At 36.0% G+C, this 16298-nt stretch overlaps 1 protein-coding gene and 1 long non-coding RNA gene across 6 annotated transcripts in view; one reads left to right on the forward strand and one right to left on the reverse strand.

Annotated features, from left to right (window-relative positions):
• Window positions 1–16298, forward strand: part of LOC309646348 — a 400408-nt gene that overhangs the window by 341253 nt on the left and 42857 nt on the right. The window lies entirely within an intron of this gene.
• SMG1 (SMG1 nonsense mediated mRNA decay associated PI3K related kinase) overlaps window positions 1–16298 on the reverse strand; it is a 96138-nt gene that overhangs the window by 47477 nt on the left and 32363 nt on the right. For all 5 annotated transcript variants that reach the window (XM_082432543.1, XM_082432540.1, XM_082432539.1 and 2 more), the window contains 17 exons: window positions 16037–16162; window positions 15567–15639; window positions 14388–14485; window positions 12955–13128; window positions 10924–11148; window positions 9261–9362; window positions 7532–7801; window positions 5873–6003; window positions 5204–5365; window positions 4644–4762; window positions 4088–4175; window positions 3896–3997; window positions 3442–3582; window positions 2656–2855; window positions 2067–2263; window positions 1739–1900; window positions 432–586 (listed from right to left, as the gene is read on the reverse strand). In XM_082432543.1, the coding sequence (XP_082288669.1) occupies window positions 432–586; window positions 1739–1900; window positions 2067–2263; window positions 2656–2855; window positions 3442–3582; window positions 3896–3997; window positions 4088–4175; window positions 4644–4762; window positions 5204–5365; window positions 5873–6003; window positions 7532–7801; window positions 9261–9362; window positions 10924–11148; window positions 12955–13128; window positions 14388–14485; window positions 15567–15639; window positions 16037–16162 (2525 nt within the window). The remainder of the gene's footprint in view (window positions 1–431; window positions 587–1738; window positions 1901–2066; window positions 2264–2655; window positions 2856–3441; window positions 3583–3895; window positions 3998–4087; window positions 4176–4643; window positions 4763–5203; window positions 5366–5872; window positions 6004–7531; window positions 7802–9260; window positions 9363–10923; window positions 11149–12954; window positions 13129–14387; window positions 14486–15566; window positions 15640–16036; window positions 16163–16298) is intronic.

Below are 16298 nucleotides of genomic sequence, written 5' to 3' on the forward strand. Positions count from 1 at the left end.
AAAGCAAAATCATGAGACCAGCAGAAACACTGCTATTTCTGTGAAGAGGATAAAAAACTACATACAAGAGAAAAAAGAACTAGAAAGAAGGCATATATGTACACCAAAACTAACAGTTACCACTAAGAGATGGAATTATGAGCCATTCTTTTATTTTCCCTACATTTTCCAGATTTGGTCAAACTTACATAAGCATACACAGAGGCACTGAATGAGTTTACCTAGAGCAATGAGTTTGAACATTTAGTGCACAGAGCTAATGAGCAAGAACTCTGGCCATAAAGGGCAATTTGTATCAGACTCTGACATGAAAGGTTATCAATTAAGAATCAACATTAAGTGTAATCAACATTTAATTACAATGTTAGTCAGTAATACAAAAAAATTTAAATAGAGAAACCCTATCACCCATTTCCTTCCTTCCAACTTACCTCCCTTCAGCCTGTTGGGCCACTGAATTAATCCAGAGAAGATTTTTTCCAACGACCGAAGATGACCAGGCAGCAATTCCCTGTATAGCTTCAGGACAATGAAGTTCACACAGTGCTTCTACCACCATCATGATAGTTACTTCCAATTCATTCCCCTGAGAGTGGCATTCAGAAAAATCAATCACAGACCTCAATACCTTCAAAATTCAAATCTCTACTAAATTTATAACTACCGATCACATTCTAAAGCCTGAAGTCAAATTTATTTAATAATTATTTTTACAACAATGAAACTGCATTATTGGAATTACCTAAAATGTTACACATAATGTAGATACAAAGGAGGGTGGTGGTGATGGACCTTAACAGCACATGCGTGTTAGTCTTTACAAAACAAACTTACTTAAACATTTAAACTGTGGCGTCTTTGGGAGTAACACGTGAAGTAAATATAAAACAAAAATTAAATAACCATGAATTAAAGAATGCTTAATTTTATGTCTTTGAATATTGATTGCCTACTGACATTACCTTAACTAGTAAACATGTGCAATTTTTGGATTCCACTTATTTAGTGACCCTACTTGAAAGCCAGCACATTTCCCTACATTATAACATTATTAGTATTATACTTTTACATCTATTATAAAATTATTACACTTTCCTATACATTATATAATCATTATAAATTATTATAAAAATTCTTTCTTCTATACACAAATTTCTTAGAATTACCTTTAAAGTTCTAACCCTTAAGCATAAGTAATGAATATTTTCATTCTAAGTAAAAAATATGAACAGGTGACCCTGGAAGTTACTGCTTGTATAAAAATACTGGATCAAAAGCTTTAAAAATGAATAGAATCGGGCTTCCCTGGTGGCGCAGTGGTTGGGAATCCGCCTGCCAATGCAGGGGACACAGGTTCGAGCCCTGGTCCGGGAGGATCCCCCATGCTGCGGAGCAGCTAAGCCCATGTGCCACAGCTGCTGAGCCTGCGCTCTGGAGCCCACGAGCCACAACTACTGAAGCCCACGTGCCTAGAGCCCATGCTCTGCAACAGGAGAGGCCACCACAGCGAAGAGTGGTCCCAGCTCTCAGCAACTAGAGGACCTGCACGCAGCAGCGAAGACCCAATGCAGACAAAAATTAAATAAATGAATAAATTTATTTTTTTAAAAGTTCATTAAAAAAAAAATGAATAGAACCTTTAACTTCTTTTATCCATAGATTAGATCATAGCAAAGGAATTAAGCCCAAATTTTTCTAATTAACAGATTTAATTAACTCCACACACACATCACTTTACCTGAGATAAATTTGTCTTCATTTCTGTAAGCAAGTCGAAGCCATGTCTCACTGTCACAGCAGGCTGTCCTGCCAACAGTCCAACCCTCATGATGGAGAGTCGGATCCGAGTCAGCCAGTCTTGACAAGTTTGGCGATTGGTATAGAAAAAAGTCCTAATGACCTTTAGACGAGAAAGAAGAGCTCAGGACTGGTTCAAATTACAGGCAGAGATGTCTCAACTACACATAAAGCATATACACAAGTCTACTGATTTCAGCTCTGCACGCACACACTGCCAGGTTTGACCACGAAACTGACCAAGCAACATTCAGCCCACTGAAACCAACCTTGGGAGGTGATGTTAATGCATTGGCGCATCCCTCATATGCATTATACATTAACTTCTCCAGGTTTTCCAGATACTGCAGAAGAAGCACAAGTCTAAGCTGGTTGCTACTGTGGCCTTCATCATTGTCTGCAGTTGTCCACTGACTAACATCTTGATCGGGGTTTAATGTGTGAGCTGCAAGACTTCTAATGATACCTGAAACCAAAAACAGCATTCCAAATTTAAAAGGAATCTTCAGAGATTCTAGAAGTTCTTAGAGATAATTTCACAAATACACATTTATCAACTATCCTCTGTATATCCATCATTTAAAAACAAAAGTCCCAACAAATCTTTTCATTTTTAGAGGAAAAAAATATCTTCTCCACACAAATCCCCTAAATTTGTGAACAAAAACACATACAACATGATTATTTAGTAAAAGCTTATTCTAACAAACATATCTAAAAGATTAACTGATAAAAGTACTAAAGAAAAAAATCGTATACTCTCAAATTTTTGCTTTAACAAGATAAGAAATCCATTATTTCTTAATGTAAGCTTGAAAGTATTTACATCACAAAGTTTGAAACAATGCAGTCAATTACCTTCAATTGTCTGGAAGGTATCCTGAGCTCTGCCCAGTGGGGTTCTCAACTTAGACAGGACAGTGAACTGTGCTGCTTCCCAAATAGCCCACTGCCAAAGGACAGCATCTGTCTTTAGTAGATTGCGGGGAATTGTTGATTGGTCACGTTTATCCAGTCTCTGGCAGCTATAGAACAATCTTTCTAACCAATTGTCCTTCCTGGGAAAAGTAGTTTCATATTTAACAGACAATGACAACTTCATTTAAAAAAAAGACAAAAACAAAAAACAAACTGCAAGGGAAATGGGAGTAGGGGACTACAATCTTCCCTACTTGAAAAAGGCAAACATGTAAAATTGGGAAGCATTATGTCCCCACCTCTCATTTTAAAGAGGTCTTTTACGGTTGAAATAGGATGGGGTATGGTATGGACAGATTATTAGGGTCAAAGGCTCATGACAATTTGGCTATCAGGATAAAACATTAATTGCAACTAAAAATCTCCAGAATGCCTACGCCCCCAGGCCCCTCCCCAAAGCACTGATGACTAGGTCAGATCAGTTAATTGTCAACTACCTTTCACCATCACTGCCAGTTGCAAAGCCCATTTTTATTTCTTCAGATGCCATCTTCAAAGCAATTCCTCCTACTACTGAAAACTTAAGACAACCCATTTGAGAAGAATATTACTTTCTACTCTGCCACCCCTGACATATTTTCTCCTCAAAACTGGGCACAGGGTTAAGATATTCATGTATATTTAAATTACTTTTCCCAGATGAAAGAGTCAAAGAAATAATCTTACCCTGTTCTATGAGAGTTCCCATACAAAATAAAACTAATAACATCGGAGAAATCTTGTGGGTGGAATGTGTTACTTGGCGCCTTACTCATGTGACTTCTTAATGCTAAAGAAATTTCTTGAATTTCTGTGTGGTTGTTATTGCTGTAGACGGAAAATAAAGTCATTGTTACGCAAAATGTTTTAGTTAAAAAGTTAGTTCATACTGTAAATGAATCATTTCCCTGCTAACTAAATTTGAAAGTAAAAACTGATAAAATTAAGACTTAAAACAATTTAGTTTTATGAATAATAACTACTGAGAAACATATTTTGGCATTATAAGTATTATTCTGTAGCAATTATCATCTCTTCAGTCACTGAGAAGTGCCACATACAAGATGTGATATTAATTCACTAATAGGCAATTTGTCTTTTCCTGAACTAAACATTGTGGGATGTCTTTGCACCAACATACCTCAAGACAACATCTAAAGGAATTGACTTCAATAGCTTTCCAAATGCTTGTCGAATACGAGTTCCACTATGGACTAGCTGAACACGGCAAACATCAACACACCTACAAAAAAATGAAATAGATAATACAAGTGTGGAATATTTCCAAGGATCAAAAGGGCCAGGGTCAAAATAATGGATCTTTAATCCATACCTCTGTAAAAGATCGTCTGGTAAGGAAGAGGACAAAGCATGTAGACTGCTGCATGCTTGTAGACAGATATTCACATCTTCGACAAGAGCTATTAAAAATTTAAAGACACTTTCAGCTTGCCAGAAGAAATTATATGCCACTATGTCATAATTTTCTGAACCCATTCATTTCAATAAACAATGAGTGCCTACTATGGATGAGGGGCTGCTCCTGCCTGGAACCATCACTGGCAGTAACATTTGGGAAAATGATACTCTCAACAAAACCCACTCAGGGTGACTAGTCTTCACCCCAATCTTTCTCTGAAGGAAACTTTAAAAGTACATGGAATGTATAAACAATTACATAAGCTTAAAAATGTGACAATCACTTAAAAACAACTTGTTTTTCACATATTAAGAATGGCAAAAAAATTAAAACAGATTATGCATTTGTCATTAAAATGGGGATGATACATTTCCAGTCATGAAAAGCACTCAAGTGACTATCTTTCTGCCATTAACAAAGATCTCTTTTAAGCACTGATTAACAAAATTAAATAATGTCAGATTCTTACTGTTGGCTAAAAGGCCTTTGCAAAATTTATGGAAAGATGGAAGAGAGAATAAAGGTGCATATGTTTCAGACTTCCTCATTAAAACAGCCACTTCCAAAGCCCACGTCATTAATAGTTTCCTGAAACACAAAATATACAGTTTATTTCACATTTTAAAAAAATAGAAAAACAACTTGAAAAACCTATTCTTTTTACATTAGTTTTCTTTTGGTCTTTTAAATACCTCAAGCGATAAGAAACAAATATTAAAACTATAGAAATTCCTTTGGCAAAACTGTCTTTTAAGAAAATCTCCCCAAACTAGCATAAATTGTAGCAAAAAATATTTTTAAATCTCTATAAATATATTCATCTATAAAATATTGCAGGAGGGGGAGGTTTCATGTAATTCTTTCAGGAAAGAACAAGAAATTCCAGATTAAATAATAAAACAAAAATTTAAAGTGTTTCAATAATGAAGAAGTTGCTCTACCCATTCAAATGACAGTCTTCATTTCTTTTTCTCAAATTACGAAGCCAAATTAACAAAAGTTAGAAACAATATTATAAGTATTAGTTACCTTGTGTCCTGGTTAAGATTATCTTTCTTAAGCAATATTCCCAGGAGATTTAATATAATTGAGAAATGTTTTTTTGTAGCTGTAGTTACAGTACTAATCACCGCTCCATCAAACAAGGATGGGGACGAGGAACTAAGACTACTAGATATAAAGTGGTCATGCCTGGAAGACAAAATTTGGATCATCTTTTCATCTCTCATTTTAAAAAAAAAAGGCAATTCCAAAGTTAAGTCAATACATATTTTTTAAAATGTACTCTAGGGACTTCCTTGGTGGCACAGTGGTTAAGAATCCGCCTGCCAATGCAGGGGACACGGGTTCTATCCCTGGTTGGGGAAGATCCCACATGCCACAGAGCAACTAAGCCCTTGCGCCACAACTACTGAGCCCGCACTCTAGAGCCCACGAGCCACAACTACTGAGCCCGAGTGCCACAACTTCTGAAGCCCGTGCTCCACAACAAGAGAAGCCACCGCAATAAGAAGCCCACTCACAACAAAGAGTAGCCCCCGCTCGCCACTAGAGAAAGCCCGCACATAGCAACGAAGACACAACACAGCCGAAAATAAATAAATAAATTTATAAAATAAATGTATACGCTAAAGGGCCCATCTTCCCTTTTAAAAAAAAAATTTTTGTTTTCTTAAGAAGTATATGTAAATACATTACCTGGTACAATGAGAATACAATGTGTAGAGCACTGCGTACTGAATGGCAGGGAAGTGAACAGCCAGGTCGCCATGCACAATCATCAGATTCTTACTAAGGAGTGCAAAGACAGTTGGAGACAGCGCCCACATCTGATGACGTACAAAAGAAAGTAAATGTATGGCTCCTCCAAGACATACATGAGCATACAAAAAGTTTATCCTTCAAAATATGTCTACACATTTTTAAAAATTAAAATTGACAGATTCAAATTTGGAAACAAGCTAGTACACTAAACCTGGGATCAGCAAATATTTCTTGTGAAGATGAGAGTTAAATATCTCAGCCTTTGCAGGCCACATGACACCTCTGGTACAACGTCCAACTCCTCAACTCTGCCACTGCAGAGAGAAAAGTTACAGACAAAAAAACAGGAATGAAAGTGGCTATGTTTCAATAAAAATTCTTTACAAAAAGAGGTGATGTTTGGTGATGGTTGCACAATTCTGTGAGTATACTAAAAATCACTGAATTGCATACTTTAAATGAGTATAATGTACGTGAATTATATCTCAATATTTTTTTAAAAAAAGAAAGAAAGAAAAAAAACACGTAGTAGGCTAGATTTGGTCCATGGACTGTAATTTGCTGATCCTTGGTCTAAACAAAGCCCTTGCACCCTTCAGTGTAGTAGATCATATTTCCTCAGTTTTCCATGCACTTCAAATGGCAAGTTGCCCTGTCCAGTGAGAAAAAAGGCACACCCTGCCACTCTAAGCCTTTTCCATCCTTCCCTTTCTTTCCATTGCTAAGATACTCCTTTCCACCTGACTGCCCTGTCCCCACTCCCTCTCGTTTCCAGAGTGCAGGATGTAAACCTCAAATCTGAGCACAACGCGAATTTCTCAACAACCAAATTTTAGAATGCAAAGAAAGGAAGAATCTACCGTAGCCTAGCAGTGAGGGAAAGAGCAGCTATGGAGGGACACAGGGCAATCTGATCTAACAATATGGAAAGCATGCAAATATAAACATCAAATCTTGACTCTTCCCTCCCTTCTCTCTTAGACTACATTATCCCCTTAATTATATCCCATTACTTTTCATTATAAATAATGTTTTTCAATCCTGCGAGGTCCAATAGGAGGGAGAAATATACTAACCACAGCAATAATTATAAATGAAAAGCATGGTCACTTCAAATTTCTTACAGGAATAAAATCTTTATTCTTTTTCCAAAAGAATATATGAATGTTCCTAGACAAAAGTAGGTAGTCAAAAAATAAGGACCATATGCAAGCACTAACTCTAGTGGGAAGAAGGAAAAGAGTACCAGGGGAAGAAGGGGTTGCATATTAAAAGAACTATACAAACTTGCCCTGTGGAAAATGTTGACAAATTTTTCTAAAAGCATGCTAGAGTAAATAGGAGAAAGCATTAAAATACATTTTGTAAAAAATAAAACAAATATAAAAAACTTATCAAGGAAAGCAAGAGCTAAACATAATGGCAAGAAAATATTCCTGTCAATTTTAATTATCCAGGCATGTCCAAAATATGGCCGTTTGATCTATGTGATTCTGTAGACACACTGCCTTGATAGGTAAATGAAATATGTAAACATGCAATAAGAAGAGGCTGAAATAGGATAAAACAAAGTCATTACAAGTAAATACTCACCCCAATCAGTGAGTTTTTAGCATTTCCAATTGTAGTCAGAGCACTGAGGTCAAATATAACTACAAATTTTGCATTGTCTACATTGAATACATGATTCTTAAAAGCCTCATGTTTTATTTCGGAACAGGCATCAGGAAGTTGTAGACTACGTAACAGGTTGTTTAGGGCACAAGTCATTTCTCCCAAAATTAATTTATAGGCAGTCTCCAGAACAGGAATATTCTTCAGGCCGAGCACTGCTTGATAAACAGCATGGGCTACAGCAACAACCTTAAAAAAAGAATTCAGGAAAGTGATAATTAAATGGAAAGTATATTATTATCTGCATAATGGTGATGATGCAAATCAGTTTAAGACTGATAAATTCACTGTCCAAAACATCAAAGACCTTAATTTTTAAAAAAGCAATTTAGGAAACCTACATAGTATCAGTAAGCATTTTAAAATCTATAAAGCTTTATTAAAAAAAAGGGTCCTCTAAATTAAAAATGACAATGTGAAATTTCTTAAAAGTCCTTTTTTTAAAATCTAGGAACAATAAATGCTGGAGAGGGTGTGGAGGAAAGGGAACCCTCTTGCACTGTTGGTGGGAATGTAAATTGATACAGCCACTATGGAGAACAGTATGGAGGTTCCTTAAAAAACTGCAAATAGAACTACCATACGACCCAGCAATCCCACTACTGGGCATATACCCTGAGAAAACCATAGTTCAAAAAGAGTCATGTACCAAAATGTTCATTGCAGCTCTATTTACAATAGCCAGGACATGGAAGCAAGCTAAGTGTCCATCATCGGATGAATGGATAAAGAAGATGTGGCACATATATACAATGGAATATTACTCAGCCATAAAAAGAAATGAAATGGAGGTATTTGTAATGAGGTGGATGGAGTTAGAGTCTGTCATACAGAGTGAAGTAAGTCAGAAAGAGAAAAACAAATACAGTATGCTAACACATATATATGGAATCTAAGGGAAAAAAAAAGGCCATGAAGAACCTAGTGGCAAGACGGGAATAAAGACACAGACCTACTAGAGAATGGACTTGAGGATATGGGGAGGGGGAGGGGTGAGAAGTGACAGGGTGAGACAGTGTCATGGACACATATACACTACCAAATGTAAAATAGATAGCTAGTGGGAAGCAGCCGCATAGCACAGGGAGATCAGCTCGGTGCTTTGTGACCACCTAGAGGGGTGGGATAGGGAGGGGGGGAGGGAGAGGCAAGAGGGAAGAGATAGGGGAACATATGCATATGTATAACTGATTCACTTTGTTATAAAGCAGAAACTAACACACCATTGTAAAGCAATTATACTTCAATAAAGATGTATTAAAAAAAAAAGTCCTTTTTTTTTTTTCAAGCCAGTATCAAAACACATACAAACAGCATTTTATTAAGATAGGTTTTCCTACATCTACTTAGAAAGTCTGTAGTGGCTTTGACTGGGAGTCAGTTAAGAAGCTAACGATGAATTTTTATTTACAACATATACACATTTTGATAAAACAAATTTAATAAAATCTGAAAAAACTATCTGCATATCACTCATCAAGGTATACAGTATGAAAATCAAATATTAAGTTAAGTGAATCATTATAATTTCTATATTCTAAATCAAATATTTATCATTCTGATTTCATTTATGTAGCTTACTAAGGAACATGAGTCAAACTCTTCAATGATCTAAGTTTATCAAAAGTCTGATCAATGAATCACTTACCTCTTTTTCTTTATGGTAACGCAAAAATAGTAGTTTAGATGATGGTATAAATAGTTTTTCTACAAATGATGACGGCAGTTTTGTATTTATCTGTTCAACAATCTAAAAGAATAAAATAAGAAATGAGCTATCAATTCACAAAAGAACATGGAGGAATCTTAAATGCATATTTCTAAGGGAAAAAAAAAACAATATGAAAAGGCTGCGTACTGTATGATTCTAACTATATGACACTCTGGAAAAGACAAAACTATAGGGGCTTCCCTGGTGGCGCAGTGGTTAAGAATCCACCTGCCAATGCAGGGGACATGGGTTTGAGCCCTGGTCCGGGAAGATCCCACATGCCGCAGAGCAACTAAGCCCGTGCGTCACAACTACTGAGCCTGCACTCTAGAGCCCGCGAGTCACAACTATTGAGTCCACGTGCCACAACTACTGAAGCCCGCGTGCCTAGAGCCCGTGTTCCACAACAGGACAAGCCACCACAATGAGAAGCCTGCGCACAACAACGAAGACCCAGTGCAGCCAAAAATAAATTAAATTTTAAAAAAACAAAAACAAAAAAACTATAGAGACAGTAAAAAGATCAGTGGTTGCCAGCCAGAGAGGGGAGAGAATAGATGGAACACAAGGGATTTTTAGGGCACTGAAACCCTTCTGCATGATACTGTAATGGTGAATACATGGCATTATACATTTGTCAAAACCCATAGAATGTACAATACGGAGAGTGAACCCTAAAGTAAACTATGGACTTTAATTAATAATGATGTGTCAATTTGGCTCATCAGTCGTAATAAAAGTACCACACTAAAACAAGATATTAATAATAGTAATAGAGGAAACTATTGGGGGAAGAGGTTATATGGGAACTCTGTACATTCTGCTTAATTTTTCTGTAAACCTAAAAACTGCTCTGAAAAATAATCTATTAAAGAAAAAAGTAATATATCTAAGCTACATGTTTAGGCCTTAACAGTGACATTAAAATGTTTAGATACCGAAATAGGATACATGTATTTACACTTAAACATGGGGTTTTTTTTCACATTGGCAAAGGGAAGTGTAACTATGGCAGAAATGTTTAGCAGAATGTCATCTAGAATTTGCTTTGAAATAATCCAGTTGGGGATGCAGGGATGGCAAGGAGGAGGCAGAGAGTAGGAGGCTTAGGTGAAACCAGATGGGCCATGTGCTTCTAATTATAGAAACTGAGTATTAAGTATGCAGAGATTCATTATACTACTCTACTTTTTTTTTTAATATACTTCAAAAGGTCCATAATAAAAGGTGGAGAGAGGGGGGATATTTATGATTAAGAAAAGAATAAAAACTATCAAAGAAGTTTTCATGTTTCAGAAACAAAACATAACAGGGTCTTTCAAAATAGCTATCAAGTACCTTCTCTACATAGTATTTATCAGGAGTGCTAGATAGTCTCGTGTGAAGGATGGTATTTCATCCAAAAAAAAAAGTAAAACTACACTGAGATGAGCTCTCAAATACTAAAAGTACACAGATACTAGAGCAAAAACAAACTAGATTATATAGATAAGACTAATTAATGCAAAAAACCACAAACAAACAAGGGCTTCATTTCTTCCCCATCAATTTAAATTTAAGGGCCTGAATAAACATATTAAACAAAAAAGAATTCACATACCAATGTGAGTAAATTCAAGACTGAGATGATATAATCTGTACCACAAGTCTGGCAATTCTCCAGTTGATCTAGTCCATATGCAATAACCATGTCACAATGTACAGTCATGCTAGGGTCCAAGCTGCCGAGCAAAACACCAACACACTCATTAGCAGCTGTCAACACAGCCTCAGAAAAAAACACCTGGTTTGCAGCCGTCACACATCTCATTACTCTGTACAGAACCTGCAATGGGGAAAACAAGCAGCTTTAAAAAAAACTCATATTCTTCCACAGAACAAGAAATATTTTCTATTTAATGCAGTTTCAATTGAAAATTAACTGCCTGCCTTATCAGTAGTCTCTTAATATTCTAGTTCTCAGTGGCTGAAAAATAAGGGTATCCCTGGTACAATACACAAAAAGGATATTGCCTAAGTATTCTAAAGTACTATTGTGACAGGAATGGAATTTGACATACTCTGTTTCCCTTATACCCAATTCCTATCCCCCCACCAAAGTCACTAAATGGTTGAAGTTCAGAATCTTCATAAAAATCATGAAATACACCAGAACTTAGAACAGTAACAGTATTAACAACACGGGAATAACCTGCCGTGAGAATAACTTTCCGTAATCCAGCACTTGGACTTTTAATCAATCTTTTAAAACTAAATATCCAAGATAGCTTTAGCTTATGAAAGTTCATGTACTGATGGTCTCTATGTAAAGATAAATATAAATATTCTCATTCATAACATATAATACCTATTTGAAGATTATGAAAATCTTATCATTTCCAGCCCCAAAAAACCCCAGTAAACTATAGTAGTCAATGTACTACATTTCTAATAAAAATAACTTAGGAAAAAACAAGTACAGAAAAACAGATACAGAAAAGATTGATACAGAAAAATATTTCTCAAATTTTTCTGTAATATTCAACAACCACTACGTATAGGGTTTTTTTGTAAGCCCTGCATATAGATTTAAAAGGCCTAAAAGACCATTTTTGGCAAAGACCTAAAAGACCTTCATGAAAGAGTACATTTAATATAGAACTGTCCTGGAAAATGATACACTCCTGTCCTTTTGTTTTGTATCTGAGTTAACTGCTTTTATTTCAACACTGACAAAGTCATCAACCACCCATCTTTTAGACAGTAAAAATAAAGATATTAAACCACTTGGATCAGTTTTAAAATATTAACATGCTGGTTTTAATTATCTTCAGGACATTTCTGCTCAAATACACAATTAACTTACCAAGAATTACATATATAGTTAATGTCCTATTTTATCTAGCAAAGTGTTCAACAAAAGTAAATGCTCATAAAAGCTAGAATTTTATACTAGCAGTAAAATTTTAATCATTTAGGTTAAATCTTTTATGACTTTATCACACAGGTTTCTTCTCCCTTCTTATTCAAGCAGAATATAATGATGGGGGTTCATTTCTCACATCCATTACACTGAACCACTCACTGGACTGTAATACAGTGCAGCTGATGTCTGGGGCTGCTGAAATGTGGTAATCTAGCTACCTCTTACAATTGGTCTCAGGCTATTACATAGTTTAAGTTCTTATATCTTTATATCCTTTGATGTCAGGCTATCAAGTTGTTTCATCCTGTCACGCTTAGAGAAAATTACTTTGCGAGGCCTTCTCTGTTAAGAGTTACTCTTAGTATGTTGAAAAACTAAAAGGAGACACAATAATTTTAAAGCAAAACTCAGTATTATTAAAAAACTAAAGAATAAGATTTTAAAATTCATATTAAAAACAAGAATAAATGAACCTACAGAGAATTTCCTAAAAGAAAAGTTCATAGGCATTTAAAAATTCAGAGTGGACTTTTTTTCATCAGGTTGGGGGGTGAGGGGAGTGCGATATAGAATTCCCTACTTTTCTGGCTATTTAAGAAAGTGGCCAGACATCTACACACATGCTAAACAAATGAGGGATTAATAACATAGCTCACTAGGTAAACAGAAGCATTTAAAAGAAAAGGCAGTTTTTGTTGAATGATACTAAAGACTACTAAAACTTACATCTGTTACGTATGCCTCAGTAATTGGAGGACCCCGAATTGGGCTGAAACGTTCCCCAATGCTCCTCACCACAGTACTGAATACCCGGAGAAGCGCTGCCAACTTTGGTAAGGACACGGATGGAGGTGGAACATCTTCATCCACTGACTCCCCAGAGGCCACATGGCTGAGGTCCTAGATGTGAATTCAACAGCATTCTTATTTAAGTAAGACATTGTTTAAAAAACAAAAAACAACTCCCAATTTTTAAATCAATTAACTTTATAATACAGTTTTACAAATAAAGAGGAATTTTGGCTTATGAGAAAAGGAAACATGAATCTAAATATAAAAGTAGATTTTGCTTCTCTAATTATTTAAATAAGCAAATATTAACCTCAATAGATTCTTTGAGCCACTCAAGAAAACAGTATACTAAGCCAATATTATTCACATGAAGAACAAGGCGGGTTGGGGGAGTTTAGAGGAGGTTGGTTTAAAAAATTATAAGACCTTAGAAGACCTAGCCTACAGATTCATAAGCTAGCTGAGGAAATCAGACATACTCAAAGGAAAAGATTAGCAAAAAATGGGGTACTAGAACCAACATATACCTACACATAATTAAGCACCAAAATAATCAAAGAGAATTAAATCTTAGGGATAGCAAAGGGAAGTCTCTACAAACTAGAATGGGTGGCTTATCAGAAGCAGATCAGCTTTAAAGGTGTGCTAGGAACCAAGACATCCTAGGCGTAGGGGTAAAGAAACACGTGGAAGCAAAATATTCCCTCACTTTTCTCTGAAAGGGAGCAGATAGATTGGTACAGTTAAAAGTAGTGAAGTAACTGTTTGCTTGAAGTAGAAAAAGTATAAAGAAAAGATGAAGCTAAATCTTTATGGAAGCCTTGACCACCAAACAAGAATCTTGGTAATTACCAACTGAGTAGGGAAGAAACACTAAGATGGCAGGTTTAAGTCAGGACAGTGGCCAGGAAATCCAAGAACCAGTAATAGACACTTCAACAGCAGTATTAAAGGTACCATACTCAAAGGTGGCTGAAGCCAAGCCTTGTCTTCCAAAGCATGATCCAAGATTGCCAATACAAGTAAGAGAAAAGCCTTTAGGGGCTTTTATACAATATCAATTCACCTTTTTCTTAACAAAAAATAAGAAACAACTGAAGAAAATGTCTTCAGGAAACTACCAGCCACCAAGATTATTTCAAGCTTTGGGAAATTAGGCCTGCAATTTTTCTATCTTTCTGGTAATTCTGCTGGCAACTTAAAAACATCTAAAAATAATTAAAATATTGCAATGGTCTCATAATTTTTGCTTAAATGTCAGGTGATCTGAATTGTTTTCAAATAAATCTAGCACTGCTTTAGATTTCTGTTTTTGCTTTTTTCTTACCTGAAATTTTAGGAAATAACTTCATTTTTTATATACTCACCTCAGCATATGCCTCCATGTCCTCTAGAAACTGACCAAGAAGAGTGGTAGAAAATGCAAGATCAGCTACCCAGAATGGCTCCAAACTCTGCAACCACCCTAGGAATCATACAAGAAATTTTGGAAGAGTAGAAAAAAATTTTAAGTCCAAGTTAAAAAAATATTTAAGAGAATTCTTTTAAAAGGTATCTGGTTTTCAAGTTGGCCACTCTTGAAACATGCCCTATATCATAAAATTAGGACTGTAAACTGTTTTTTGTTTGTTTTTGGCCGTGCTGCGTGCTGCGCGGCTTGCGGGATATTATTTCCCCGACCAGGAACTGAACCCGGGCCCCTGCAGTGGAAACGCAGAGTCCTACGCACTGGACCACCAGGGAATTCCCTGTAAACTGTTTTAACCACTACCTCTTTTAATGCTACAGAAATGAAAATTCTCCAGAAATTAAAATATAATCTCATGTCCTTTTTTTTCAGTAAGTACATTCAGCAGTATCCATACTGTCACTACACACAGGACTTAGACTCAAATGTGCCAATCTACGGCCACCTTGGCTTTCTTCTCCAGGGCCACACCTGGCCACCAGAAGTGTACACTCATCTCCCCAGGGGAAATGGGACCACTTGCCAGTGGAACTGAGAGAACTACTCTCACCTGTATATCTTAATTTCAGAAGTTTATTTCACCAAATAAGCTATGAGAAACTACAGCACCTGGAACAAGCTGAAATGTCCAAGTGAGTCATATTAGTCATTCATTTAACTCAGAAAAAAAAATTTTTTCTTTATCATTTATGACAATCCTCCAAATTAATCCATTTGTTTATTTGTTTAATCACTAGAAAAACAATAAATCATGAATATCCAGGATCTTCCTTTCTACCCTTCAGGGTACTGCCACTGTGGTATCTCCTACCAGCACACGCAGCAAATGACTTGAGAGAAAGTCCTTACTCACAGGTGCAACACTACAATCTGTATTTACTCTCCCTACCTACTACGAAAGTACACATTTTTCCTTTTAAAAGATAAATTTAGCTAACAAGTACTCTTCACCAAAATATCCTCTAAAGCAATTATTTTTCTTGCATTATCAAAAAAGTAGTGTTAACAGCTGGTCTTTGAGAAACGAACAACTCCTTCCCACAATATTTAAATGACTGGTATATGCTGAGCGACTCACCAGACACCTGCTGTGTAAGCGAAGGTTTCTGAGTATGATCTATATGCCATCCGACTAATATGTCAACTGTATCCTGGATGGAGACAGAGAGAAGGGGACTAATCATTTTAAGGTCTTATTGCTATTCCAACCTGCGGACCATTTCAGAGTAAGAGAACCTAGAACATCTTACGTCCTACCTTCTTGACATTATACATTAAATGGGGGTTGGGAGGGGCAGGGCAGGAGAATAATGGAACTTTCTTTATGACACTGATGAAATATTTCTTTCTTTAAGTATCTTAAGGTATTAGTGTTAGCAAGTACAGATGGTATTTTTTATAAAACTACATTATTGTATCATTCAATCCTGGACCTTAAAACCAATTATACTCGAAGGAGCAGAAACTTTGTCTTCTAATTCCCCAGGTCCTCATACATGCAGCCAATCCCTTACCCCATCATCTGAAAAGAGGGGGCGGGGAACTCACCCTAAAATTAGTGCTGAAAATATGAGGGTAACATCGAGCTACCAAAAGAATGCACTTAACACATTTGCAAAGTAATTCTGGTGTATCCACATTTTCAAGAATGGACTGCAGGCTGGTCATTACAAGCTAAAAAATAAAAGTTACAAACCATGAACATTTAATAAAACAGGGAGAAAACAAACAAATTAGGTTTATTATTTAATAGTGACTATAGCCAAAACTGACTATATCAAAGAAAATAAATTCTATAGTTTTAGTTCCC

Source organism: Balaenoptera physalus, assembly GCF_965194825.1.
Source record: "Balaenoptera physalus genome assembly, chromosome: 16".
In the NCBI taxonomy this organism is placed as follows: domain Eukaryota; kingdom Metazoa; phylum Chordata; class Mammalia; order Artiodactyla; family Balaenopteridae; genus Balaenoptera; species Balaenoptera physalus.